This window comes from Vanessa atalanta, chromosome 7 (assembly GCF_905147765.1).
Source record: "Vanessa atalanta chromosome 7, ilVanAtal1.2, whole genome shotgun sequence".
Taxonomy (NCBI): Eukaryota; Metazoa; Arthropoda; class Insecta; order Lepidoptera; family Nymphalidae; genus Vanessa; species Vanessa atalanta.
The window spans coordinates 2,035,600-2,060,017 of record NC_061877.1 but is presented as its reverse complement, the minus strand read 5'-3'; the positions used below and the strand labels follow the sequence as shown (position 1 = coordinate 2,060,017).

At 34.0% G+C, this 24,418-nt stretch overlaps 4 protein-coding genes across 4 annotated transcripts; 1 reads left to right on the top strand and 3 right to left on the bottom strand.

Moving 5' to 3' along the window:
* Positions 1 to 187: 187 nt before the first annotated feature.
* Positions 188 to 2,689, bottom strand: LOC125065486 (vacuolar protein sorting-associated protein 51 homolog). The gene has a single exon (XM_047673115.1). The coding sequence runs from the start codon at positions 2,563 to 2,565 to the stop codon at positions 463 to 465; it is 2,103 nt and encodes a 700-aa protein (XP_047529071.1). The 5' UTR covers positions 2,566 to 2,689; the 3' UTR covers positions 188 to 462.
* Positions 2,690 to 4,360: 1,671 nt separating this feature from the next.
* Positions 4,361 to 15,529, bottom strand: LOC125065396 (TBC1 domain family member 5). The gene is made up of 13 exons (XM_047672967.1): positions 15,347 to 15,529; positions 15,199 to 15,272; positions 14,725 to 14,859; positions 14,233 to 14,332; positions 12,135 to 12,251; positions 11,915 to 12,042; positions 11,242 to 11,292; positions 10,381 to 10,480; positions 9,470 to 9,588; positions 8,085 to 8,227; positions 7,604 to 7,745; positions 6,384 to 6,630; positions 4,361 to 5,891 (listed from the first exon to the last, which is right to left on the bottom strand). The coding sequence occupies exons 1-13, from the start codon at positions 15,347 to 15,349 to the stop codon at positions 5,622 to 5,624; spliced, it is 1,629 nt and encodes a 542-aa protein (XP_047528923.1). The 5' UTR covers positions 15,350 to 15,529; the 3' UTR covers positions 4,361 to 5,621.
* A 420-nt stretch (positions 15,530 to 15,949) lies between these two features.
* On the top strand, positions 15,950 to 17,691 carry LOC125065392. Its single transcript, XM_047672962.1, has one exon. It carries the CDS (start codon positions 16,208 to 16,210, stop codon positions 17,618 to 17,620), a length of 1,413 nt encoding a protein of 470 aa, XP_047528918.1. The 5' UTR covers positions 15,950 to 16,207; the 3' UTR covers positions 17,621 to 17,691.
* Positions 17,692 to 18,855: 1,164 nt separating this feature from the next.
* LOC125065224 (transmembrane protein 181) lies at positions 18,856 to 24,395 on the bottom strand. Its single transcript, XM_047672730.1, has 12 exons — positions 24,100 to 24,395; positions 23,912 to 24,015; positions 23,337 to 23,495; positions 22,238 to 22,340; positions 21,672 to 21,825; positions 21,231 to 21,311; positions 20,444 to 20,543; positions 19,800 to 19,927; positions 19,552 to 19,698; positions 19,377 to 19,479; positions 19,072 to 19,296; positions 18,856 to 18,992 (listed from the first exon to the last, which is right to left on the bottom strand). The coding sequence occupies exons 1-12, from the start codon at positions 24,255 to 24,257 to the stop codon at positions 18,856 to 18,858; spliced, it is 1,599 nt and encodes a 532-aa protein (XP_047528686.1). The 5' UTR covers positions 24,258 to 24,395.
* Between the last annotated feature and the right edge of the window lie 23 nt (positions 24,396 to 24,418).

Genomic DNA, 24,418 nt, shown 5'->3' with positions numbered 1-24,418 from the left:
TTTTGTCTTGGATTTTCGTCATAATTTTCTAGCAAAATAGGACCAAATTTTATGAAAAATTGTTTGTAATGGTAATAATATATACTGTTTTTAATTTTAATTATTATTAATGTTTATCTGCTGTCGTGACTAACATTGGAAAAATATGTTATTGTTAGAAGTAAAGAGTAGTGTCTTGTAAAATGAGTAAGAGCATTTAACATAGATTTTATATATGTAGATGATATCATTATTTTTATTATGATGCAATTTTCATTGATGGGTTATAATAATTGTCATAAAATGTGCTGTTTACTTTAAAGTTTCATAGTTAAAGGTGTTTTATTAAAATATTCTGTGTTTTGTATGTTTAAGAGATATAATTTGTAGTAATTTTTGACAATAAATAATTACATACTGATGATGTTTTTAAATTTTTATATAACTATATAACATATGTGGAATATTATAATAGTGAAATATTTAGCCCCTTTCACAAATAATGTCTACAATACTTGCTTCCATCAGTTGAGGGTCGACGCATCTAATTTGAGCTGAAGCTAAAGCATCTTCTAGTAAAGAATTCAATAGTCTTTCATCATTTCCCATACATGAAAGCCTTTGTTGTAGAAAGTGCACATCAACTTGTAATTGTTGCAAACCATGCCTACTAAATGTACGCAATCGCACGCACTCCACTAAAGCTTTCAATGCCACTTTTAGTGCTCCATTTGAAAGCGCTGCGCGATCGGCACCAGCCGGGCTGAAAACTTCAATCCTTTCCGAAAATATTCTATTTATGGGCGAAAATGATGAAGGGGCCCGAGACCAAATAGTACGACGACTAGAATCGCTAGATGGCTTTATGCTTGTAGGAAAGAGTTGTGATGCAGCACTATCAGCACTAGCAAGCGTTTCTACGACTCTCCGACATACAGCTCTCGGACCTCTTGGTTCTGGAGCTCGTAACCAATCCCTAGCTAGGACTGATACTCTTAGCATTTGTGCTGCTGTCTGTCCTATAAACACAACTTCAGAGTCTAAAGCTGTTTGAGCTGCAGTAGATAAATGAACCATTACACTGTTTGTGTCCTTTTTGTCAATACTAAGACCTGGAGCTGATTCCTCCAAAAGCTTTAAAAGATGACTATGCAATGTGGTTACACCACTTTCTTGCATTTCTAAGCATAGTTTTGCCAATATTAGTAGTAATTCAAAAGGAATGTTATTTGATGCCTGTAAGGAAGACATTTTTTTAACCATTTCTGATAGATTGATCAAAGTTTCTGATATGACTGTCCAACAAGCATCAGCAACAGCCTTACCACACCATGATTTTAATCCAAAGGAGAGTTTGTTTTGAAGAAATGCCATTAAATCTAATAGTGAGGCTTGGACCTTTTGCATCAAATGAATTTGCAGGGAATTCAGAATATCTTTTAGATCGGCACACTCTGTACCTTTGCTTGCTAACGACTGTCTTACTCTCATCAGGTTTTCTTTAAATTGTAATTGAATGGTTTCATATTGCAAGGTAGCCTTATGCTTTATACATTGTATAACAACATCCAAAGCTTTATTGGAAACAGACTCACTTGAAATAATTTCAGACATTGCTTGTAATTTTCTAAAGAATTTGTCTAATCCTCTTATTAATATCTCGGTACCAATGTTCTCAGGTCTCTTGACAACATCTTCAAATAGATGGAATACTTGTGTCATGACTTTGTCTGCAAACTCAGGAAGGTTGACCATTTCCTTATCATCAAATAGATCATGATAACAAGATATAACAATACCCAAGTCTGCTAACAAAGTGTTATTGCATTTTTCTACCCATTCCAATATATCAGCACTATCAACAATGTTGTTCAAACTTTTTAGATGTGTATCCAATCGATTCTCAGCACATGTCAAAAATATATCTTGTAAAGAGGAGTCAGTTTCCTGTAACTGTCTCAAGAGACCCACACTTTCAGCTAATTCAGATGCTGAAGTATCTGGTGTTAGTAGTCTCTCTCTCAATGTTTTCTTGAGATCACATATAATTTCTGAACATTCCGTCTGAATGCTTTGAAAAGAAGGTTGATTACCATACTTCTGTAAGACTCTTTGAGCATGTGTGTAGTCTTGTACTGCATCTACATAACGGTTTTCCTGAATTGCTTTATTTAATTGTGTCGGTAACAAGAACACGAACTGTAGTTTGTCTAACAATTGGCGAGTGCTGCATAATCTATTTACATTATTCCCACTTTCTTTTAAATTATCTGATATATTTGAACTGAATGATGTAATGTTATTTATATTCTCACTAAGTTTGTTCATTTCCTCTTGCATTATTTGAAAATCTGAACGCATCTTTCGAACAGTCTCAGTGGCTGATATAAATTTGTTATAATTCTCGTATACCAAAGTTTGCATTTCTGATTGTAAGAATTGGCTTTGAGTGACTACTTCGGCCTCTTTATCCATCACTTGTCGTAGAGTGGCACATTTTAAAAGACATTCTAAATACATTTCAGAATTAAAGTTACTTCCATCGATGTCGAGTGGATTTTCGTTATCTTTAGGGGATTCTGCCATTGTCGATTGTCAAGGGGTGTATTTGGATGTCGATTTTATATCGTTCGTTCTCCTTATATATAAGTGCAAAAATTAATGAAAGGATTACTTATTTATAAACAATAAATACTATCATTTCAATTCAACTTATGTCAAAAATCAAAACTGATTTCTTAAACGTCATACGTCATAATAATTATGTCAAGAGATAAATAGACTATCCTCATCGAAATTAACGTTAGTCAGTACAAATACGTATACCATAAGGAATATTTATAAGTTTTTTATAATTATGGTCACTCTTTTATTCTATGCATTTTTACAATTTAAATAAATCAATTTATATTATAAACTTAAATTATGATAAAAATGGTTTTGGGCAATTCTTGAAGGATTGCCGACTGGCTCCTTTTTTCTTACATGTATAAATATTATAATACCATTGATTGTCGGTCCCAATCGCTAGATTCGTACTTATATAAATACAGTGTACTGATGTTAACCGGATTGCAAATTCAATGTTTACGCATGATGACCGGCTGTCCGTTCTACATGCGTAACGTTGACTTCCATAGAGACCTTAGGAATCACATTAAACACACACCGACCCCGCCGAAGGGGTCGAGGTCCCTCTTTATTATCACCTAAGCCGAGGTCCGGCCTCACAAGAAGCGCCCTTAGGGGGCGCGTACTCTGAGCCCTTCAGTGGGCTCTCAACATCCGGCAGAGTTTTCCACCCCTCCGGTGACGTTGTAGTGGCTACTCTGGCCAACAGCTACTGTCCATTCGAAAAATAAATAACCTGAACAATTCGGGATAAGACGACCATTCGGACTTAGATACACGACAGAGTGAATAATGCTAATTCATGAACTTCGGGATGCTATTAATACTTATCTATTAAATTTTTTAAATGTTACATTGACTAATTCCGAACTTATCCTGATATGATATATTTAAAAATAAATAAACTTTTTGTTTATAATAAAATGTTTGAACTTGAATGATGCGTTCCTGCACCCGTGCGAATGCGATGGCGAAATATAATGATACGCGAGTGAAAGAGAACATGTTAGGACGGTTCAACGAAACGATCGAAGAAGAATGTCGTAATATTCTTCTGGCTCCTCGGCTGGAGTGAGGCAAATTATGATTGTATTTTGTAGTTGAAAATTAAGCAACATATTTTTTCGATCGCGCAAATTTATGCAACCTTTTTTTTTTTTTTTTTCGCTGGAAAAACGCGTTACGCGTTTCCCCCACGTGGAAGTGGGGGGGTATGTGGGACTCGCCGGTGCCCAAGATGTTAGCGGCACACCGGCATACCCACTAAAAAACCAGCGGTACCCTCTCCGTCTCATCGGTAGGCGCCACGGGTTCGCTTTCGCATACTACCGTGACGAAATTTATGCAACCTAATTATACTATGAAATAAAGAAAATAACAACTTCAGCAGTGTCTTGTTTTGCTCACCATTAGTAATAGATATTAGATACTAATAAATTGTATTCTATAATTTTTATGAATATAATTTCAATACATTTTGCTAATTTCCTAATATGAATAATAAATACAATAATAATAACTAGCATGAATTCGTATAATAGCTCTGTATGAACTTGTATGTTAGAGTACAAGTTTGGATTTTAATTGTTTTTAATGATAATAATGAGAAGGACATAATTAACATAATTTTAAGAATGTATTAACGTTAATGCGTGTTTCTAAAATGGTGAACACATATTGAGTAATATAACAAAAGTGATAAGAAACAAGGCAGTCAAAGCGTGATATATGAAAAATAAAAGAGAAGAGTTCATGTTTCTTTATTGCATGATTTCCATAAAATATCACTTGCTTAAACAGATTCATCTAAGAAGTCTATCTGATTCGATAGAATAACTTTTATTAATATAACGAAATATATATAATTTCAAATCTATTTGTACACATCTTGTATGAAGCTGTATATTTTTTTTTTTTTGTAATTCGATATTCAAATATTTCATTACTTTACACTACTTTAGGGGTGTGTTTACATGTACAAATAGGGTTTAAATTATTTATAAATTATAAAATATAACGTAGCAACTTGTATTAATAACATTAAAATACCTTTAAAGAAAATTAAATTTTCGTAATAGTTACTAATTTGCACTTAATTTATAAATTGTTTTTTTTTGTTCATACCTAGCTAAATCTAACTTTGTTCCTAATTTTTAAATTCCTAAAAAAAGCGCATATTACTTCTACTATATCTGTGCAAAATAATAAATTGGCAATTTTATGATATCAACCTGCATTGCCAAATATTATTAATACAATGTTGGGGTATTACAAAACTAAATGTAAAAAAATGGCAACACAGGAAAACAGGCATTGCTTTATATCTATTTATTGATTGGAATTTTAAATTTGCTAAGCGGATCTTTTAATTTGTAAAGCCCTTTGAAGGCAGATGTCTAATTTTCTCTAATTCCTTTTTATACCACCGAATATTCGAGCATTATTAAATTTTATCTTCGTGTTCCAGTAGCGCCATTTAAATTTCGAACATTATTTTTACACTTTTCATACACAAAGATACTTCTTACGCACTATAAGCAAACGCACCATATTATGTCACAAGTTTGTTTACAATTTTAATTTTAACAACAATAGCTTATTACAATTAAAACAACCTGTTTAACGCTAATATCTATATAGTTTTTGTTACGCAAATATAACGAGAAATTTAATACAATATTTATACATAAATATATAATTACGTATTTCCGTTTTAACATACATAGGTACGATTTATTTAAACAAATATTGACTTTAAGTTTAGCCTTAAACAATGAAGGCTTCTTTAGTTCTACAATGACTGAATACAGATTATATTAAATATATTCTGCACTAATGCTAAAGTGTATAGAGAAAAGGATTTATATAAACATATAATTCAAATTTTATATTTTATGTCATATAAACATAAAATATATTTTAAACGGTAATAAAAGCACTATACCATATCGGTAATACAGTCGAAATTGTACTTAATGATAATAGCTATAGAGCATTATTTTGCGTCGTAGTCATTCTGTCCTCAGTCCCAACGGATCTAAGAATGGCAAGTCACTCGCCCCATCGCACTCCGACTGATAAAACAATTTAAGCGGCACTTCTTTCACTTTCTTCGCGATTTTCACTTGTTTTGAGTTCATTTGTGGCTTCGGTTTGGGGCCCATCACGACCGGCACGAGCTGCTTCCGACCAATCGCGTCGGTCGATTGATTTTCAGCAGCCTCTAGAGCCGTTTCCACGTCTATCAAAGCATGATTGCGGCATTGAAGGAGTGCAGCTAACTGTAAATGAAGATACAAAGGAATTTAAAAAAACCGTGTTAAACACCTAGTGTTTATTACAATTGTAAAAGGAAAAAAGGTAAATTAACAATTTTAATTGACATGAGTGTATCATAGTTTCAGTTACAGAACAGATTTTTTTTAGTTTTTAATATATTTTATTATTCTTTATGAATTTCATAAAGCAGCGATTGTCGTAATAAATTGTTAATTTTAATAAAGTCCTTATTATCCTTTATACATTAAAGTCTTAACTGTGTCACGATCTTTCAATTTTGTTTATGGTCTCTTGAAATAGATGCAGATTGTTATTGAAATTTTTAGTTTAATTTGAAATGGATTACTTTTTGCTAGCGGTCATTGTAAAAATTGATAGCTGTTAAGCTACTTTAAAATCAGCAAAACTGACATTGAATCGTTAGTAATATTTATGTGAAACAAATGTATTTTTTCCCCCGTTTAAAAATAGTCTTGGACAATAGTTTGGGTCACCTGCACGATCTGCTGCAGCGGCAGCTCGGCGCGCGGCGGCGGGCGCGGCAGCGCGGCGCGCAGCGCGGCCACGGCGGCGGGCAGGCGCGCGCGCAGCAGCGCCAGCGCGGCCAGCGAGTGCGCCACGTCGCCGCCCTCGGCCACGCCCTCCGCCACGCCCTCCGAGCCCGACGACTCCGCCTCCTCCTCCGCGCGCTGCTCGAATGCGTACACGGAGCTCGACGCGTCCAGGATGTTGTCGTGGCTCCTTGACGTTTGGGAACATACTCGAAGTCAAGCGGTAGGATCAAAAATTAAACTACACTAAATTATTAATTGTTAAAAAAAAATTAAAACGTAGGACTGAGAAGAACGGGCGTAAGATACTCAGAGAGATATTTTTTTAATGTATATGTATTTTTTTATACTTGCAAAGCAATTATTCACTTCCGTTTGAAGTGGCTTAACAGTAATCAGTCAATTTCAGAAGTCATATATACAATGTGGCTGTGACGTCAAATTTATTAACGCATTAAATTATACCCCTAATATTTTATAACGTTTTAAGACCAAACACAAAAAAAAAAAACAATCAAATACATTCATTAACTTAGTCCCAGAACATTTTTTTTTCGTTTCATTAATTAAAAACATTCTATAACATTATCGGGGATATTGTAAATAAGTCAACTATTCATTCACAGAATTATCAACTTAAATTAGTAATGCCGGCTGAAGCCAAAGGGGACTGACTGTGCGGGGAGAGGGTGGGAGCAGAACGTTCAAGCGGCGTTGTCGTTTTTACAGGTCATTGAACTGATTTTACAAATGGTGTTTTACTTCGTTTTAATTTCCATGTGAATTATTTTGTTCGATAATTTAAATTTTCGTTTATTTATTTATACTTTTTTTTTCGATAATTTTATCAGCCATATATTAACGCATATTAATCGTCGGTAATGCGATGACGTCGGTGCCACTATGTATATATAATTTTATTATATTGGGTTCCTGTTGTAGAAGCGTTTACATTGCTCCTCAAAATAATTCTTAACCCCGTTTAGTCCGGTACTATTCGGAACTAGCTTATGCTCGTTCTAGGTACCCATAGTATGCAATACACAGTACAGAAGCAACTAAAGTAAAAAAGAGGAGCCGGAGCCACATCGGGCCATCAGTTTACTCGCCAAGCCACTACTACTGAGGCGATGAGGTTCACGTGGTGTACGTGGGACACTCACGGGGGCGCGTGCGCGGGCGGGCGCGGCGCGGGGTGCGCGTGCGGCGCGCGCAGGTGCAGCGCCAGCGCGCACACGTGGCGCGCGCCGGCCGCCGACGGCCGCATCAGCACGCACAGCGCGCGCGCCGTGTCCGCCGCCAGCACTGCCGGCGCATATTTCTTTTTGTTTAAGCTCAAACTATATTACCTACCCCTTATACCATCTTAGTGCCCGCCTTGGATACTACCATGTCATGTCCTCAGTATACATAATCCCCATACATAAATACTAAGTAGCAATACTAATAATTAAGCGGTAAAAAGTGTTTTGAGCAGGAAATACTCGCCCATACGTGCTCTCACAGGGTCTTCCCGTCGATTATTATGTGTATTTTGTGACGATAATTTAAATTATTAGTAAAATTTCAACAAACATTCAAACAACTTGATCGCCGACTACTAGAAAAAAATAATTTATGCCTATGGAACCTATTTCTACTCACGTATACTTCTAATCGAGATTAACATGGCGAGTATGATGTAGTGCACGTTGGGCAACATGGGCCCGTCGGAGAAGATAAATCCCCACAGGTGCGGGACATCGGAACGAGGGAACTCCCGTCCGAAGAGCAACCGGAGCCAGCGACTAAAATTACATAGTAAATAAAAATTAAATACTCCAAATAAAAATAAATAACCAGAAACACTGTATCAAGCCATATACAATGTTATTAGATACACGGCTATAATATTTGTAGTTACTATTATTAAATAAATAAACAAGTAAATGTTTAATTACTTAAAATATAAAATTTTCAAAACTAATAAACGTTAGTATCTGTTAAGGAGTACCAGTACGGTTAACGTACATTTTTATTAGTAAATAATTTGCCCTGTATTTTAAGTATAAATTTTACCGTCAGGGCGTGAATGCTATTTCGCGCAGTGCACCAAATCTATTGTTAATGATTTCATGAATGAACTATTTAAAACTCAATATTCCGAATGGTCGATTTCGCAATTACTAGCACATCCCTGGATCTTACACTACCATTAGAAACTAACAGTAGAGTAGTGAGTATCTAGAGAAATCAAGGTTACGCATAGATAGGACGTATCGCTTCGCCGCTCACCGATACACGTGCTTCGGAAATTATATAGCAAATAGGTAATCTTGTATGCAACAAGTATTAAATACAATTATTTTATCTTATCACGTTTTTATTTATTTAGTGTGTCAACCCAGATGACATTACAATCGAGTGTTATAGATAAGTAATTGTTTCGATAGTTTGTTTATAAACAAACTTATATAACAATAATTGTCAGTTACGTTTATTTATACCTGATAATATTTAAAAAGAGTATTCATAATATGGTCGAGCCGAGATGGCCCAGTGGTTAGAACGCGTGCATCTTAACCGATGATTTCGGGTTCAAACCCAGGCAGGCAGCACTGAATTTTTATGTGCTTAATTTGTGTTTATAATTCATCTCGTGCTGCGGTGAAAGAAAACATCGCGAGGAAACCTGCATGTGTCTAATTTCAGCGAAATTCTGCCACATGTGTATTCCACCAAACCACATTGGAGCAGCGTGGTGGAATATGCTCAAACCTGCTCCTCAAAGGGAGAGGAGGCCTTAGCTCAGCAGTGGGAAATTTACAGGCTGCTAATGTAATTCATAATATAGCCACACATTACGCCACGTGTATTTTTTTTGGACTAAAGTTCACTTCACGCATCTAAATGATTATTTATTAACATATATGAATATTCATAGCCATTTTTTTATATTGCATACTAAATTAGAATTATTGATATAACTAATGTAAAAAGAAAGAATTAAATTAATTTAATATCGATTCTTATATTAATTTTCTACTAACATTCCAAACAACTCCATGGAGATGCCGCATTCAGCCAAATGTGTTGCCAGGTCTGGGTCGAACAGCATTAAATATTCCTCTCTTACTTTGTCTAAATATCGTATTACTTCATTTTGATTCTGAAACAGAAACATTATAATATCGTGACTTAGTTTATTTTATGACAGAAGAATTGATTTTTTACCAAAAACGTAATAAGTATGTCTATGGATTCTCAAAGAAGTTTACATTACGTGTAAACTTCTTTAAGAATCCATAGACTTAGACATACACTTTCGCAAATTTATTAAAATATAAAAATTATATTTATGCTTTTTTCCTTTTGCCGTCTATAGTATTTTCATTATATTTTAGCCAAACATGCTTATAGTGGTCGTCTAGTCTTTGTAAAAGAATAATCTAGTTTCACGATGTATCTATAGCATAGTATAGATATATCTAGTCTATACTCCACGCACCACGAGAGAGTAGAGGCCGGCGCGGCGGCGGCATAAGAGAGTCGGGCCATTTGCAATCCCGACAGTCTTTTGAATTTGGTGACGTCGGTGGTAAAACGGATATTTGAATTAAATATCGATGCGGACATCCGAGTTCAGATGTTGTCCTGTCTTTGTTTAACTTTACATTGTATGGCTTGTAAGAAAGAGATGAAACGAGTGTGATATCGAAATCGTTTTCACATTAGCTTCATCTCTGTCTAACAGACGGGTTGCGCTAAAGATAAAGAGAGAGGACGAATGTTTCATGCGTTTAATGTTATCGCACTTTATTCGTATATCTTGCATTGACGTGCCAGGACGATAAACTTTTTTTTTTTTTAATTTGGTGAAAACGGATGTGGTGATTCGGCGTCTAACAATTAAATTACAATGTTTATTTTGTAAATCACTATAAATATATGAATTTAGTACGTGTATAGTCTTCGAGACGGGCAGTCGTCCGCTGGCGGAGGGCACGTCGCCCGTCCAGTAGAACTTCTCCAATCCTTTCATAATAGCGCTGAATAGCATGCTGTGAAATATATATAATTATGAAATACCATACTATTATAATAAAGTTCCTATGTTTAACTAGTGGTCAGCCGCGACTTCGCTCACGTTGCAAAGGCTCGTCGGCCGGTATTATGTATAAAAATGCTATAGCCTATTCTTTGCGGTTCCAGCTTGCTCTATACCAAATTTCATCAAATTCTGTTCAGCCGTCTAGCCGTGAAAGAGCAACAGATAGACAGAGTTACTTACGTTATCAACTTTCGATAATATCTGAATAAACGTTAAATGAAAATATATTTACAACACGTGCGACTAAACTGGCACCTCACTTGAATGCGCCCGCTGCCCGCTGCGTTCACTACCGCTATAATATTTATTAATGCCGCGTCTATTACGTCAGTCACACGGGGTGTACGTAGAAATTAATTTGATAGAAATGTAAAAAATAGGAAATAAATCTATACATGTAATAAAATTGGAGTGTCTGTTTGTAATATTGAAATAACCGCTTTTTACTAAATGCGTATGTGTGTGTACACAGTACATATACCAAAATACAAATTTAGTTTGTCTGTCTGTCTGTTTGTTCCGGCTAAACTCTGGAACGGCTGGACCGATTTTGACGGGCCTTTCACTGGCAGATAGCTGATGTAATAAGGAGTAACTTAGGATACAACAATACCTTTTTTGTTAAATTAAAACGCGCACGAAGACGCGCAGCGACTCTTGCGCGCGCTTCCGCTAGAATTATTATATGATTTAATACACGTTAATACTCACTAGCTGTCGTGTTCTAAGTAGTCTTCTTGTAGATAATATCGCAAGGTGTCGCTGAAAAAACGCAGACACAAAACTATGAACTTAATCATCTAGACCTAAAATAATATTGGAAAGGAACCATTAGTCCAGAATTACTGATATTTCTGTTTACCGAAGCTTTGTATCCAATAAATATAAATAAAATACTTTTAAATAGTTTTTTTTTATATAATTTGATTGTTTTTCTGACGCTACACTTAACCGCTGCAATATACCTAATGCAGTTTGACAAGCATTCGGAACAGATATTATAATTAATGTTATGCCATGTCTATGCGAGGTGTTTTTATATTAACTAATTGGAGGACAATTAACTATTGTTGCGTTTGCCAAATCGCCTTAATTAAACTCGCGCATTTAATAAAATTACAACAAATTACCTCATTTGTAATGTAAATTTTTGACGTTAAATAATAACTATCATTTATTATGTAAATTGGAATAATTTTATATTTTATTTACGTTTTATCGATATTATCAATCCCAAAATTATATCTAAACACTTACAATGACTTCCTCATAGTTTTTTTTATTATATTGAGCGACCGAGTCACCAGTAAATATTGTCAATAGATCTAAGCAGTGTCCATTATATTAAGAGGGGGGCGGGATTGGGCAGAGTGAGGGGTTGTACCTGATGGAGCGCGGCGCGCACCGCCGGTCGGCTCGCAGCTCCAGCAGCAGCGGCGCCAGCACCTCGTGCATGCCCTGGCGGTACCCCGGACACGGGTGCGCGCGCGACCAGTAGAACAGCACGCGCACCTGCCCGGTGGGAATAGCGAAGTTATTGGCGTTCCCGTTTGACTTAGCAACGCCCCCTGGTTGCCGTTTTGAATATGCTTTTGGTCACTCACCATGAGATCTTGAACATCCTTATCGCGGAAGTAAGCTTCGTCAGGAAAAGTTCTAACAACGTCTTGAAGTATCATCGCTTTGAGTTCATTGTCGCAAAAGTGTTGCTTCCACGCGCTCTGTTAGAAAAACATTATATAATTCAATGATCAATTAATAAAAATAACGACCATTTTAAGAAGATAAACAATAATTTACTCAGATAATATGTTATCTGTTTTCTTTCTGTTTTATTTGCAGCTATTGACGAGCTTCGTTGTTATCAATAAAGAATGAGAATAAGAAAAAAAAAATGTTCGAAAAAAGCTAATTCATATTTGTGATACATAGATAGAAGTTCCATAATAACAATAGTTGAATTTCAATGACTGAGTGCAGATTAATTTTGTAAATCACATTATTAAATAGACACACCCTCAACTTTATTAAATAATAGGATAGATTATTGATATTTTTGATTTGAAAATTTCTGGACTGTTAATTACAATAAATTTTATCTTATATCAAAATATAAAAATACATATGTTGCACTTATTATTTTAAATAATCTTTAAATAAAATAAAAATAAGTGTATGTAAATATAATCAAGGATATTTCATACACAATGATACAGGGTCAAAGCGCGGTTTTGCCCCATGCGACGTCTCGCTTTTAATATTGTAATTTTATATAACAAATGCGTGACGATGGATGATTATATGATGGATATTGGATATGGCAACTACAACTAACGCGTTTAAGGTTTTATTGGACAAGATAATTATTTCCCAAAAAAATGGAACACTCAAAATTTTTTTTTTTCATACAATAGGCGAATAAATTAGCTTCAAAATATTAAGTTTCGATACATGATCTGTCATAGCTGAGTGTTTTGGAGAACATTTAGGTATTTCGAAAATGGGACTTCCTACTTTAAAATAGATTTTATGGTCACACTACTTCTTCTCTGAACTTTTCATCCTGAATGTAGCTAAGTCGAGCTCAAACTTTGCTGAAAATTTGTAATTTGCCTGACACACACTTTTAAAAATTTATATCAAAATATTGACCTGTCACATTCGACACAAAATACAATTTAAAAAAGGTAATTAACCTGCATTGTATGAGTTAATAAATCATTTTATTTTTTACACACATCATTACATAGTATAAAACCACATTGCAAACGCTGGCTGAACCCTACGACATAGATCAAAATAATGTACTACAAGTATTGTACACCTTAAAATGGTCTTCAAAAAAGTCCGTGATGGTATATGTCTATCTCTTTATCTCCTCTTTAATTCTCTTATAACCCACAATGAACATTTTTATCGTTTACTTTTTACGAGAAATAATGGCTTAATTTAGAAGCGATTTTAAGCAATACAGCATTAAGCCTTATCCAATTTGGTACCTTAAATGCATTGTTAATTTAATAAAGACCAATATGGCCCATTACAGCATGTAATTTAGATGAATCTTTTCAAAGATATTACAGATTTAAAACGAAGGGACATAGACATATTTCTATTGTGTAATGACTGAAAAACAGAAAAAAAAGCATTGCACCCGTGCGAAGCCATGGCGAGTCGCTAGTATATTCTAATGTTTTGATTATTTTTAGTGACCATAATTATACTATTTTCATTCTAATCCCCTGTTAAGCTGTATTATTTTTTTAATTTTATTATTGTAATTTTATGTGGCATATAAGATAAGCTAAATGTAATTGTACATTAAATTTCTGTAACACTGTGGAATACAGATAAATTATAAATAACTCAATTTCATTTATCAACACATATGAAACAAATTAGATTTCCTCCTACTCAGATGTTCTAATAAAATCATTTGGACTGTGTTGTGTAGAGTGTAGTCTTAATGGCTTTAATTTTTGTGGGCTTATTTAAAACAGAAAACTACTCGTTTAACATAATATTATCCATTACCACTTTCAAAGCATATAATATTGAAATACATTTATTTTAGAGCAAAAAGCTTAGAGAAATCTTTACTTGCTTATTTTTTTATATTTCTTTTGTACCTTTGTCAAATGGACTTGTCAAAGGTGTCTAAGGAAAAAGAACTTTCCTTATATACATAATAAAATAAATTACCTCTTCTCTTTGTGAAAGTGGGTCATCCCCAATTACTCCCCGTGGATCCATGGACATTTTCTTCCTCAAATCATCATAAAAACTTCTGTGTCCTCTTATACTGCAATTATGAATAAACTTATTATTATAATATTGAGCTTTTGGAAAGAAAAAAGAATCTAAATGAAATAATGAAAAATTATTTTCTAATAACAAATCCAATATGTTTTATTCAACTGATCTTTACATTAAAGTATTTTGCATCTCCCATTAAACCCCCATAGGAGATGAATTTTGAAAAATCATTCCTTGGTGCTCATCTATATTCACATATAAGGAATTTCTGAGCAAAACTTAATTCAATTAGTTCAGTTTAGTCCATTTCCAAATTTTACTAAATATTAAGAAATGTTTATTTTGACAGTTACAAAGCCAAAATCTTCTTTAATTTTTCAAAAGTCTAGCATATTTTATGCACTTAAAATTTGATAATAATTTGCAGTATGGTTCTACCTTATTAAAATGTCTTCTGAAGGTGGAGGAACAGCATTGAGCAATATGGCCCAAGCCAAGCTTCTTGGGCGAACTAATCTGTGTTCCACTGCAGCCTTCTTCAAGTACTCCATGCTCCATGTTGGAAACTGTAGACTTAGAATAAATAATATAATTAATAAAAAAATGTCTAAACAATTAAGTTTTTTAAACATTACATTAAAACTTCTTGGTAATTCAATTTTTCTATTTTGTCAACGTAAGCTCATTAAGTTCTTGTTTTAATATATTTATTAAAAGATTATTATCTAGACCAATTTTTTTTATTTAATTTTATTAATTTAGAAAATTCTTTCTTTGAAAAATACAATTATTAAAGCTTATTGCTATCGAAATATAAATAGTAAATTTTAGATAAACATTCGCGAATATCAAGGAACCAATGACAAAGAAAAAGTAAAAGAAATATTTGATAATGCAATTGCTTGTACTTACTCGTAGTCGCTGGCCTCGATATAAGGTTTTGAAGGGGAACTCGGTGAGCCCGAGCCGTTTATATTATTTTGTTCCTACAAAAAAGTAAGAGTCCATAAGTGAGTCACAACACAAAAATAATAATAAAAATAATCGAGTTTATAATCACCATAATTTAACAGGTTTACTTAACGATCATAGTGTTTATTGTTTCACATAATACGTGATAGTGAATGTTAAAGTTAAAATGAAAAACTCATTCGTTACTTTTACAAAATATTACTTCTTTTTAACTTGTGTTTTGATAATTTCACACAAATCCACTAAGTACACTGCTCCCAGCTGAACGAAGTCCGAACGTGACACTGACACACACATGACATATTTTGCATTTTCAAACAAAACTGATTTCGGCGAAATTTATTTTTATATTATATGTAAATTTTATGTTGTTCAATATGAATTCAATATTTTAAAAAAATATTTAATTTTCGTTATCCCTAATCATGAGCAAAATTATACTGTATGTTGTATATAAAACTGTATATAAAAAATTAAAATACTTTATTCTAACTGATATTGATATACTTCAAAATATACATAAAACAATAGGTAAAGAAGATAAAAATAATGATAAAAATACCGCATTAGAAAAAATAGATAAAGAGAAATGAGATATCGATTTTCTATAAAAATTGCTTTTAAGACTAACTATTATTGCCATGTTTTAATTTTCCCTTCAAATCAAAAGAACTGCAAAACTAGTCTGTGGCTGTGAAATGGTTGTCTTTCTCTTTTTAGTTAACGAACGCGTTTGTGCATTTTTGAGTATTTTGAGTTTGAGATAAGTTTTTGAAATCCAAAAGCGATCTGGGAAGTTTACCATTAAAGTCAATCAAATGTTTGGGTGTTATCATGTTGTTGGTGTCTATAGTTGACATGGCGCGTAATAATCTCGCTATTGTGTGGAGCGGAGTGAGATCGCAAGCGCTGGTTCTCCGACTACGATGACCATAAAGCAACAGCAAACATGATTGCCAATTTGCCGCTGCTCTTCGCTAATGGGAATCCAACGGCATTGTCAAAAATCAGTGCCGACGAGTTAGAGAAGTTCATAACATTCATGGTGACATGTTCTTGGGGGCACGACACTGCGAAAGATATCCGAAAGCCTCCTTGGTGGCCAAATGATGTAGTATTTACACATCCTTTTGTTAAACCAAGCGAAGTACCAAATGATTGGGAAGCGAGGTTGAAGCATTTAGTCAAAAGATGCTACGATTATCATAAGAGTGCTTTTCTTTTGGTTTTTTCCGCTCAGCTCGCCCGGTACCCGCGAAAGAGGCTAAGGTATGTCGATAACCGCGACCATACGACTTCGCTGTATTATCGCCCTAGCAGTCGCCTTTTAGTAACCTTTAGGAATGAGAACCTTTTCTATGACAGAGAGACACCCTTAGACGAAAGTGATCCACAAGTCAAATCTGCCGATATTTATCTTTGTGACAACTGTGACAGTCATTTTGATAACTTAGAAGTATTAACAGCACATGAAAGGCTATGTAACAATGAGAATATACCATCAAGTACATGTAGTGGAGGTTTACCTGAATTTCTTTCAGCATTGAAGCTACTGCCAGTAGGTGAAAAGTTTGAGGATAGAAGTTCTAAGGGCAATGAAGGTGATTCTCGGCCCAAAAATGCAAGAACTGCAGCCAATATTGATAGAGGTCCTCCATATCCTTTTTCATCTCTGGCTTACATGAAAAATGCTAAGATAAATGCTCAGAGGGACACCAGCTATTCCAGAGACAGGATAGAACGATATTGCTGTACCTCAACACCAATTAGTAAAAATGTAGTTAGTAAAAGCAAAAATCAACAGTTCCCCATCAGATACAGGAGGCCTATTGATTATTGGCAACGAAGGCATGTGTTCCCTAATCAGAGAAACAAAAAAATACTCGATCTCAATAGCCAGTTATTGCTTTTACAATGCAGACCTCTGACAGTGGATGTCTACAGAATGTCAATGGAGAAGATTCAGGAATATATTGAAAACTTGCAAAGGGAGTCTGAGATGAAATGTAATGGAGACAAGGACATAGTGTTTGTGGACGGGCTTGACACGGACCAAGCTATTGATGTAGAAATGAAGAGTTGTGATCCTCTCAAAAGAGTAGATAACGATTGTGAAGTGATTGATCTGTGCTCAGATGATGAAAGCCCCATTGTTAATGAGAATTGTGATCCAAGGGCTGGAGTGACTTGTGTGATGAGGGGTGGGGCAGTATTACGTAGGACAGCGGCAACACCACAAGCCCTTCCAGCAGAGCCTTGTGGTGCTCGCCAGCGTCCTCTCTCCTCCCTTATACTGCAACCTCACCCTGTTATATTAATAGCTCATACTCTGAACAATTTACAAACTATAGCATTAGATTAATGTAATGTTTAATGTAGTTACATTATGCTGACAATTATTTATTATCTTCCTGATTAAAATTTTAATGTTCATGTTATGTTTTATTTCACAATATAATAGAAAACAGTTTTTATGTTAAGGGCTGTTTTTATGTTAACAAAGTGACGATCATGACATTTATGAAATGACGACAATTTTAATTTACGAATAAATCAACTATACTTTAAAAAAATGCAAAATATCACATTTCTTATTAAACTCGTATTTATTGTGTATATTATTTAATATTCAATGAACAGTATTTTTAAGAAACTCAATGTCTATGATTAATTTTGAACAGGCTACTATTCGGAATCATTGAATTAAAATTTTTATTATATTATATTGTAGGCACATTATTTTAAAACAATAGATAGGATTTTGTTAATTGTTAACATACTTTAAATTAAAATCTGTTTCTTATCAACACTCAATTTGGGCACACAACGTCACTAATAGTTGCAATATAATCGGTATAAATAATTACTCATGTTCAAATTTTTGATGTATTTTGTTGACGTTTTTTGTAAAGTTGCTGGGAAAACACTTACAATGTTTTAGTCATTTTTGACATTTTTTGACGTAAATCTTTAAAACTAAGGCATAAAATGTGTTCGTATCATGTGTTCATCCTTACGTCATCGACTATTGAGGCCTTAAAATTTTAAATAAAATACTAAGCAGCAATACTTATTCGCATTTCGCAATCCTAAGAGTTAGTCATGACATATAAAGAAATATAAATATGGCGAATGGTAGCCGGTGTAAGGTAAAACCAGGTAGACGTTTGAATAAGTTTTTGCTACAAAACGAAAGTGCCTATTGGTTAGTAGTTACTTTATTTTATTTACTTGTTTATAATAATCTTAATGTTATGGCAACCCAAATGTGAATTTAAATAAAGAAATGTCACTTGATATATTAATTTTGGTACGCGTATTAATTGTGATTAGACTTAAAAGCTCAAGGTGAAGTATTTAGTTAATTTGTTACAGTCTCGTAAAAGTGCTTTTCTTTACTTAGATTGACATAATATCTATTCATCAGATAAAAATTAAGTTGTATTTTTTTTTTGTAATCTTATCTAAGAGAATTGTATATAGCTAAGGAACAATCGATATTATACTATATTGGAATAGAAATAAAGGAAAAGTGAAGTCTTTCATTTTCTATTTTATAACAAGAAAAATTACATAATATCTGAAAAACATAATTAATCATATATCTTCACTGTTCGCTCTATGAGAATGCGAATTAAGAGGACGTCTACTTTCTTCATCAGAGCCATAGATAACTTCTTCATCTGAGTCGTTGATCATAGAAAAAGCTGGATTATCTTTGGTAATAGCAGTTTCTAGAAAAAAAAATTAAATATTATCACAGTAAACTTAATTATGCATATGAATATTAATTATATATATATCTAAAATTACCATGGATAGAACCACTTCCGGGGGAGAATAAGTAAGCTAATATATACATCTTGAAGTTAAAAAGGCCGTATAAAGCCATGAACGGCGCGGAAGTGTCGTAATGCACTTTCGGCTGGGAAGCCCAGTGGTCCTGCAAGGCGGCCGGTCCCCAAGAGTGGAGCGCCAGTATCGTAGTAATAAACGTGACTGTACCAACTATTATCGATAGGCATCGCAGTCTGATGTCTAGAACAAAAATAACTAGTCACGAAAAATATGTTAAGTACTGGCGACATAAAATTAAAATGTTAGATGTTTTTTCTTACCAAAAAATGGCATGTTTCTTAAATCACTATAGGCTTTAATAATAAGTACGAGCAAATATAGGAAGTATAATGTAACAGCAACGAAGAACATGATTTTTACTACCTGAAACAAAATGATAAAATTAATGAGGAATATTCATTTTATTAGATATAAAAAAATTATCCAGACACTTACAGGGTAATTAGGATTCATATAATAGTTGAATGTGGGGTCATAGTACGCGTAATACTTCTGCCATACCGCCACCACCATGGCGGGCACCCACATGAGTCCTACCACGATCACTTTGAACAGGTAGAACGATACAAAACCTCTTTCATTCTGAAATGCACAGGTAATTATTAGGTAAACGAGTGTGAAGTTCATCGGTTCATTCATTCATTTAAATTGGTTCATTGTAATGAATGAACTAATAATCTTACTTGTCTTAGGCCGTGATAAAGTGCGAGCCAAGACAGCAGTACGCATGCCAGGAATGTCGTTTGGAAAATTGTATCCAGCAGAGGCGCGAAACATCCTCCAGATACTAAGCGTAGAGGAAATATTGGATCTGCCAAAGAAATATCATACTATATTGTATTTTCCGATGATGATAATATCCATCTGATTGATTTGGTTCACAGCGGCTTTTTTCCAAGGAGAATAGTCAACTGTGCAGGTTACGGGAGGGTTCAATTGCGAAATAATCCAAATTTATGACTGTTACTGCGATTTTCTTGGAAAAGTCCAGGATGTCTTTATTGACCAAACCTACGATTTGAAAGGTCCTCGATCTGCATATAAGCTAGTCTAGACCAAAGATGCAGTCTTTGATTAAACATATTATAAAATATATTTATAAAGTTTTAGTTCTTCTTTCTACAAATGCAAGTAGCCGAACTTTAAATAAACCGGTATCTCGCACATTCAACAAATACATAAATCAACAAAATTCAACTATAACTAAATAGTAAATACTTACACTATATTAATACTTAATAACCACGATACCTTGCGAATAGAGCGAAAACTGTGCAAAAATATTATGCAAAAAAACTACTTATAATAAAAGTAAAAAATTACGTACCATTATAAAGTAATAGTAATGGCAATAATATAGAGAGCCATTTCTGTTCGATGGCCCAATCTTGCGTGGAATACTTTCTTAGCGTGTGGGCGAACCAACACTGGAATTTAAGAAAATTAAATGTATTAGGGCGACATTTCCTTTCGCTTCTTGTTTAAATAAAACTTTCTGAATAATACTTGAACCTTATTTATTGGAACTTTTTTATATTTTGTATGCTTACTTATAAATATGAACAGTTTATTGTTGAAGATAGCGTCTATTTATTGAGATAGATTGTATATTACATAACGTTATGGCGACACCTTCGCGGGACAAAATTAAAGTACGCACGTCGGTGAAATTGCGCGAAGCTAGTGCAAGGTCTAACATAAAAAAATTAAATTACGACAATACGATGTCGGGATGCGTTAATAAACAATTCTATCTATGTCCGTAATCATAAGCATACAGTTAAGAATCAGGCATTTTCGCTTTTTGACGGTAGTTTTGAATTTTCGTTTTCATTAATAAATATTTTAATGTCTTTTTTTTTAATTGTATATTTAGTCTGGATAAAATATATTCTTGATCATAGTAAATAAAGTGCTTCTAAATTTATCATGTTAGTCTCCACCAACCCGCATTGAAGCAGTGTTTTAGCTCCGAGCATATTACTTAGCGCATTGAATAAGTAATTTGTGTATTTATAAAATACCAATACGAACAAAATCCGGCATTTGATTGCATTCGTATATTCCTAGATCTAGGACGTCAATTTAACTGTACGAACAAAAGATCAACTCACGGCTACTGTGAACGTCGTGAGAAGAAATATGAAACGGAACCACGTCTCCATCTGAGTGAACGCTGGGTTGTAGGTTTTAAACTGGAAATAAATACATTTTAATATAAAATTGTTTTTTTTTTTTATTTTGTATCATCAATAAATTTATAAATATCACATACTTGGTTTTTAGTTTGAAATTAAAGATTTCATTCAGGATTCAAATCAAAGTATTGTCAATTAAGTTTGTATCTATTTTCGAATTTAACATAATGTCGTCTTGACCGATTTTCGGGCTGTTACTGATATTTTGCGATAGAAAAACCCAATAACTTTTTATCGAGCTAAACTGGGATTTGAACCCAAGACTTCGAGATCTACGGCCTAATATCTAGCTACGCTAGATTTATAATCGTCATACTTACTATAGTCGTTATAAAATTGAAACAAATAATCACTTACATAAAACACAATTTCTCGTATGTAGTATCGCTTATGAAACTCTTTTAATCCGTAGAATTTCATATTAAGAATGTAATGTGTATACTCTAAGGAACCTAGGTGTAAAACCATCACTTCTTCACAAACTTGTTTCTTGCATTTTAAATGTTGGGTCCTTGAATAAAAAAAAATAAAAAGTTATTGTGTGCTTGAGCTGTATTACTTCATGATAATAATAGAGGTCAATAAACCGATGTTTCGAAATTCAAAACCCGATAATTAATTCGAAATTCAAAACCGTGAAAGAATCTAATTTTCATATGCTTAATTTTTGTCAATAATAATTTATCTCATGCTCCACGGTGAAGGAAAATATCGTGAGGGAACTTGCACGTGTTTAATTTCAATGAAATTCTTCCACATGTGTATCCCGTAGATAATGTATTGGAGTAACGTGGTGAAAAAAATACCAAAAGTTGGAGAAAAAAGAGGTATTTTATATTTAGATTATATTTGAGTTCTTGCCTAAGAAGCTAGTGTAATTGGAATGTCTATGACTTTTATTTACCCTTTATACTTGTACTTACCTATTAGTAGCCTCCGACTCTGGTATAAGATTAATGTTGGTGTGATCACTGAGCACGCCGTCTATTGATATACTTATTTGAAAACTCTTATCAAATATCTCTTCTGGAAAAGGGAATGGCACATTTAAAGAGCAAATTAAACCGAAATAAAAATATTTAAATTTTAAGATATTTACGATTTGCTCAAGGTCCTTCGAGATAACATTTTATTCGCTCGCGATTAGAAGGCGACCTTAACCTTTTTATAATTGAGTCAGGACCAATAAATACATTTTAGAGTAAGTAATATTTTGGTTATAAAATTAATTTGAATCATATTGAAATTAACAATCCTATTTAATATTTTTAGGAGTTGATATTTTTTTTATAATTTTTTTTCTGCATCTAATTGGCATTTTTTATTTTTGAGTTATACATATCGAGCCAATGACTATTCTCTTAAATAAGACGCCGTTCGTGTTCCGACGTTCGCGAGTGTAGGCGCCGCACGGGCGCGCGGCGTTTGTTTGATACCGGCGCCTGCAATTCTATATACCAAGCTAGCGTTGCAGAACTATCTATAGTTTGACTATCGACAGTTGACCTCGGAAACTATTCAGGATATCGATAATACTATCGATAGTATCGTTTTGATCAATACTAGCGATACTATCGAAAGTATCGGTAGCTCTCCGTGAGCAATACTATTGACTTTCGAGCAATACCAGCTCTCTATAAGCAAATCTATTGGTAGTAGCGATACTGTTGATAGTATCGATAATTTTGGACTATATAGTTTAGGTTAAAAATAATGGTTTTTGCAGTACTATCGATAGTGTACTATCCTCATGCAACACTATACCAAGCGAATACTACGTATTAACACATTACAGAAATATTCTTCTAAATAAAAACCGAACCGTCCATCTTGAATATGTTCTTTTAATAATTATTTATTTGAGATTGTAAAGGCAAAGTGTTGTTTCAGCCATGTTGGGTCTCTATAAAGCACGTCTCGGGGCCCATTTAACCTTTCCTAGCTTCCTAAAAATATATTTTTTTTTAACACAACGCAATTAGCAATTCATCTAGATGTATTTGACGGTCGGAGGGTACTCGCCATCGTTGTTGTCGGTGAGTATCTCGGCGAGCAGCCAGAGTTGTTGCACGCGCGCCCCGAGCGCCGGGCTCCGCAGGCGGAAGGGCCCGCGGAATATCTCGCTGGAGTTGGTGACCACGCTCGTGGCGGACACCGACGTAGTGGACGTTGGGGACGGACCTACGGGTGTAGACTCAAGTTAAATGACCCCTCTTAGTAAATCATCACATCAGAGTATCATATATAAATAAATCGAGATCTACGTATTAGTATTAGTAGATTCCATAACGTAGGTAGAAATAAATTTAAAGTTTGCGATAAAAAAAAATATTAAATGAAAGCCCTTAAAATATTGTTTTCTTATTATAATTTGTTATGAAAAATGTATCGTAATATATTAATAAGCATAGTAATCTAGGAATGGAAAGGACACCGTTTAATTTCCACTGCGTGTAATTGCAATCAGTAATTTTTCTGCAAATCTCAAATTCTAAAATAAATACAACCATTATCGATAAACACGTTATTATTAATAATCATATATAATAATGTAAACATGGATGATTATGGGTGAGTTGAAAAGTGTTCTTGCAAACCTGCTAATCCTATAAATACACCCAGACCGAAGCAAGCAAAAAATGCTATAAAAACCATCACGAATTCCCCTTTGTGCATCGAATAAATCCTCATTTGGACAGATCTAAAAGGACAAAAAAAAAGAATATTTTTTTCAATCAAACGCAGTTTTAAGTAAAAATATCTATGAATTATTTAAATAAATTACCTTTCACAGCGGTCGTGGTGATATGCAGGTGCAATATACTTATTAAACTCGCTAAATAGATCACTGAATTGTGACAGCGTATTGCGTATTTTGTAGTTCCATCCGCCTGTAGGCAGATGGTAAGAATATCCAACATTTGCGGTATCCATGATTGCCATTAGTTTGTACTATATTTTACAACGATATATTATATATTATAAAGCAATAGACGCACTATACATTACTTGCGTTGTAAAAAACGCTAAATACGCGAATTGTTTCCTTACATACTTGTTTACAAGCATTATTGATTTTCGCGGGGCTTGCCACCAAGACGCCA

Coding starts and splice junctions, on each gene's coding strand:
- LOC125065224 (XM_047672730.1), bottom strand. CDS start 24,257: ATGGCAATCATGGATACCGCAAATGTTGGATATTCTTACCATCTGCCT. Junction 21,312..21,671: donor TACGAGAAATTGTGTTTTAT/GTAAGTGATTAT, acceptor ATTTATTTCCAG/TTTAAAACCTACAACCCAGC. Junction 19,480..19,551: donor ATATGAATCCTAATTACCCT/GTAAGTGTCTGG, acceptor ATTTTGTTTCAG/GTAGTAAAAATCATGTTCTT.
- LOC125065396 (XM_047672967.1), bottom strand. Junction 12,043..12,134: donor AGGATGTTCAAGATCTCATG/GTGAGTGACCAA, acceptor CCCACCGGGCAG/GTGCGCGTGCTGTTCTACTG. Junction 11,293..11,914: donor TGCGCGCCGCGCTCCATCAG/GTACAACCCCTC, acceptor GCGTTTTTTCAG/CGACACCTTGCGATATTATC.
- LOC125065392 (XM_047672962.1), top strand. CDS start 16,208: ATGATTGCCAATTTGCCGCTGCTCTTCGCTAATGGGAATCCAACGGCA.
- LOC125065486 (XM_047673115.1), bottom strand. CDS start 2,565: ATGGCAGAATCCCCTAAAGATAACGAAAATCCACTCGACATCGATGGA.